The sequence below is a fragment of the Acanthisitta chloris genome, unplaced genomic scaffold (genome assembly GCF_000695815.1).
Source record: "Acanthisitta chloris isolate BGI_N310 unplaced genomic scaffold, ASM69581v1 scaffold5482, whole genome shotgun sequence".
Lineage (NCBI taxonomy): Eukaryota > Metazoa > Chordata > Aves > Passeriformes > Acanthisittidae > Acanthisitta > Acanthisitta chloris.
In genome coordinates this window covers 51,180-55,796 of record NW_008659858.1, presented here as the reverse complement: position 1 = coordinate 55,796, position 4,617 = coordinate 51,180, and the positions used below count along the sequence as shown (strand labels likewise).

Below are 4,617 nucleotides of genomic sequence, written 5' to 3'. Positions count from 1 at the left end.
TCAGCCTGGAGAAGAGGAGGCTCAGGGGAGACCTTCTCACCCTCTGCAACTCCCTGCCAGGAGGTTGGAGTCAGGTGGGGGTTGGTCTCTTCTCCCAGGCAACCAGCAGCAGGACAAGAGGGCACAGACTCAAGCTCTGCCAGGGGATATTAGGAAGAGATTAGGTTGGATATTAGGAAGAGATTTTTATGGAGAGCGTGATCAGACATTGGAATGTGCTGCCCAGGGAGGTGGTGGATTCACCATCCCTGGAGGTTTTCAAGCTGAGACTGGATGTGGCACTTAGTGCCATGGTCTAGTAACCACAGTAGGGTTGGACTTGATGATCTTGGATGTGTTTTCCAACCTGGTTGATTCTATGATTCTATTATATTATTTTGCTTTTTGCTTCCTTTAGCAATTTTCCATAATTCCCAGATTTCCATTTGGTTGATTCTATGATTCTATTATATTATTTTGCTTTTTGCTTCCTTTAGCAATTTTCCATAATTCCCAGATTTCCATTAGATTTCATATTAAGTTAAGGGGTTGGAATGGAGCTCAGAGATGATCCAGCCCCAACCCCCTGCCCTGGGCAGGGACACCTCCCACCAGAGCAGGTTGCTCAAGGCTTTCTCCAACCTGGAATGAACATTGCCAGGCTTGGGGCAGCCACAGCCTCCCTGGGCAACCTGTGCCAGTGTCTCACCACCCTCCTAGGGAAAACTTCTGCCTAATATCTATTCCCCCTCTTAATCCCCCTATTTATTTGCTCTGTTTTTCTTAATTCCCCTATTTATTTGTTCTATTTTCCTCCTGCTTCTTTATTTTTACCTTTTATCCCACTGGTCCTTTTTAATAAGGAACCATTCCAAGCTCAGCCTTTTAAACACTACAGCATCACTTCCATCCGATGCTTAAACAACAATCACTATTATCTTCCTGCATCCTTATTTTCGTTTGGCTGAACTGCACGGAGATCAAATCCCACTTGGGAAAACAAAAACCGCTTCTGCTGGATTTATTTAACTCCAACTTGATCCGGAGTTGGGATGTTAAGTAGGGAGTGTCGGAGAGCAACACACTCTTTGGGCTCTCGTCGTGCGGTTAATTCCTCCTTCCTGGGAACAGGTACTGGGCTCAGCCCCTCCCAGGAGTGGGGCGGGAGCGAGGGGCAGGAGCAGCAGGAGCAGGGAGAGAGCTCATATCCACTCGAGTCGCGGCGTTGGAAGGGAAAAAAATTCTCTCCCGCACTCATCCCGCGGCTCCGGGCGCTGCGGCATGGGCAACATCGCGTGTGTCCCGCAGGCTCCGGGAGGGCTCCGCGGCTCCTTCCGAAGGAAACCTTCCCTGAAAAACGAGTAAGTACTCCTTCTGTTCTTTTAGGCTACTTTCCACTGGGATTTTTTACCCGCGGAGCTTTTTTCCCACGGGATGCGCCGTGGGAATCTAGGCTGGAGGTTGAACCCGGCGCGGGGAACGAAGAGTTTATTTTATGTTTTATGCTTGGTGGTTTTGTGGGATGAAACGGGATAAACCCCCTGCAAAGTGCTTGGGATGGAATTCTGTACTGGCAGGGAATCCCAGCCCGCAGGAGAATCGTCAGTCATCTCATTTTGTTGAGATAATTAAACTCAAATGCCTCTCCCGGCAGGGCAAGGTGCACACCACCTGATCCTCCTTGTTGGGCTTGTTTTTAGCACAGTGCTCAGAGTTGTGGTGCCTAGGAAAAAGAAAAAAAAACCAACAAGTTATGCTCTCTGTGCTTCAGAGAGGAAACCCCAAATCCCAACACTTTGCTGTGTGCTTGGAGTTAGTTGGGTTTGTAACCCTCAGGGAGGAACAAGAGAAATCAAACAGAAGTTCTTTAGGGATTTGGGTGCTGAGCTGGCCCAGGCAATGCTCAGGTACCACAGTGATGGGTGGCTGTCCCAAAATAGAGCTTTCCAGGGAATGCAGGGCAGGCTTCCCTGCTTTTCCACTGCCTCTGCTCCCATCAGCACATTCTGCCAGGATCTGTGCACAGCCAGAGCAGATTCCTCCCCATCACAGCCACTGCAGGCTGGAAAAGAGCTCTATTGGGAACCAGGGTGATGATTGCTCATGAACCAGGCTGGAAAAGGGCTCTGTTGGAACCAGGGTGATTCCTCATGAGCCTTCCAGCCCTGTCTGGTCTCAGTGTATGTGCTGCACTGAGGCAAATCCCCTAAACTCTGCGAGTCTGAGAGGTATCTAATCCAGAGGAGACACTAAGCTGTCCCCTTGGTGTCCTGTGATGCCATAAATTAGGAGTAAACCTGTAGGAGTGTGTGGAGCTGCTGTGGGGTTAAAAGAGAGGGGATCAGGTAGAGAATTTAGACCCTGGAGGGCTGACAGGTACCTGTGGTGGAGCAGCCAAGTCCCAAAGCACCTCCTGTCCCCACTGAGGCTCAGCTTCCCACGCTCTCTGTGGAGATAAGCCTGGTTTCTGCTGAACTAAATGCTGCAATCCAAGAGTGCAACTGCTGGGAAGTCCCAGCAAAGCAGTCCCAGTGCTTCTCAACAGCACCAGTAAGTGTGTGGTAACGGTGTGCACACAAGGAGAAGCTGGGAGTGGGAGGAAAGAGAGAGGAAAACCACAAAGGCAGAACTAAAATCTCTTTGTGAGTATCTGTTGGTGTATTTGCACATGTGTATCTCCACTCTAGGGGCTTTGGAATAGGTAGGGTTGGGTTTGGTCTGTGTGTTTTGCAATGAAACATCTGGTCCCTCTGCTGATTTGGACACACAGATGAGCCAACTTGATCATTTGGCTGTGCAAAGACCTGTGAAAAAAGCAAAGAAACACCACCAAGTATAGCACAACCCCCATGTCAATTCTCCCTTTGCTGGGCTGATTAGAAAACCCATGACAAATTGCTTACTTAGTTTTTCTGGCTTCCTTATTTCTGGGCAGAATTCAGCCTGGATCTGCATTTCCATGTATGTTTTGGTTTTGTTTTTTCCTCCCCTCTGTAGACAAAATGGCAAGAAAAAACTGCCCAGCTTTTTTGGTATAGAAGGAGGGCAGGAGGGAGACACCACCACAGACAAAATCCTGCAGTATATTCCAGCAAAGGCAAGTACAAACACATCCAAACCCCCTTCCCACTGCTTCAGGAGTTTATTCCCACCCACCCCAAGGACAGCACTTGAGAAGGGACCATGGGTCTGGATCTGGGGGTAACAGCAGGTCTGTCTCAAGGAGATGGAGCCCAAGGAGAGCACTTAAGAGGGAAGATGGCTCTGGATCTGGGAATAGCAGTAGATCTGTCTCAGGGAGGTGCAGCCCAGGAAGGGATGAGCTTCATGCCCTTCACAGCAGAGTTACCTGCCCCAGGGTCCCCATGCAGGTGTGGAAGGGACCTGGCATCACCCACAATGTGTGATGGGGTGCTGAGAGCCAAGCAGGCAGTTTTGAGGAAGGTATCTCCCACCTCCTTTTGTTTCTGTGCTGCCTATGAAAGAAGGGAAACTCAGAGTGAAGCATTCAAAGGCAGATGATTCATTCCCATGCTGGAATGAGACGCAGCAGGCAGAGTGTTAGCAATCAGCCCTGGGAAGGTAATCAGGAAGGGCAGGTCTGTCCGAGGCACATACCAGCCTTGTAGCCATATGGCCCATTTCCCAGCACTGCTCAGGGAAAGCAGAGGTGAAACCATGAACCCTAAGGTGTTTGGTTGAGCCCTTTGGGTTGGGACAGGAGTGTGGATGGAGCTTTGGGACTGATTGGGCTGTGCAACTCCTCCAGTGCATGGCAAATAGGCTGTGTAGAAGGGGGAGCTGAGGCAGAGACTCCATGCTAGGCAGAGGGAGTTTCAGAGAAGGTATTGCTCCCTGTGGGAATCAGCTGGCATCCAGAAGGGTTGAGCAGCACTCAATGGGACCAGGTCCACCTGGATGCTGCCACCAGGATCCAGGATGCTTTCCCTGGGGAAGAGAGGTGATCTGTCATGTTAGTGGATCCTGGAAAGGGAATCCTGCAAGAGGACACAACAAAGGTCACTGAGAGTGTATTCTTTAGGGAACAGGAGTGTGGGATCTCTCCAAGGAAGAAAGGAGGGTGGAGCAGTGGTTTGGATGTTCCCCTCCCCTGGGGCAGGTGGGATGCAAAATGCTCAGCCACAAGCTCCTTGTGTGGCCTGGAGAAACCTTTGGCTTATTAGACCCTTTCCCACTCCTGAGTTTTCAGGAGAAGCAGCTGCTGCAGGGCCAGGTTAGAGAGCAGCCACAAGCACAGGGCTCTGATGCAATCCCAGGGAAGATATAAGCTAGATATCAGGAAGAGGTTTCTCCTGTGAGGGTGGTGAGACACTGGCACAGGTTGCCCAGGGAGGCTGTGGCTGCCCCAACCCTGGCAATGTTCATTCCAGGTTGGATCAAGCCTTGAGCAACCTGCTCTGGTGGGAGGTGTCCCTGCCCAGGGCAGGGGGTTGGGGCTGGATGATCTCTAAGCTCCATTCCAACCCCTTAACACACTATAATACAGTTCCTGGCCTAACAGTCCTCCCTAAAAACATTTAGGGGGACTTCACTTGTTTCCCTTCCACTCTCCTGCAGGAAGAGCAGCAGATCCCATGAGAAATCTCTGCTGGCTGTCTCAGGAAAGCACAGTGGCAG

At 50.6% G+C, this 4,617-nt stretch overlaps 1 protein-coding gene across 1 annotated transcript in view; it reads left to right on the top strand.

Annotated features, from left to right (window-relative positions):
- Nucleotides 1-1,260: 1,260 nt before the first annotated feature.
- PLEKHN1 (pleckstrin homology domain containing, family N member 1) overlaps nucleotides 1,261-4,617 on the top strand; it is a 22,880-nt gene continuing 19,523 nt past the window's right edge. Inside the window, exons 1-2 of the mRNA XM_009069565.1 lie at nucleotides 1,261-1,340; nucleotides 2,977-3,076. Coding sequence (XP_009067813.1) covers nucleotides 1,261-1,340; nucleotides 2,977-3,076 — 180 coding nt within the window. The remainder of the gene's footprint in view (nucleotides 1,341-2,976; nucleotides 3,077-4,617) is intronic.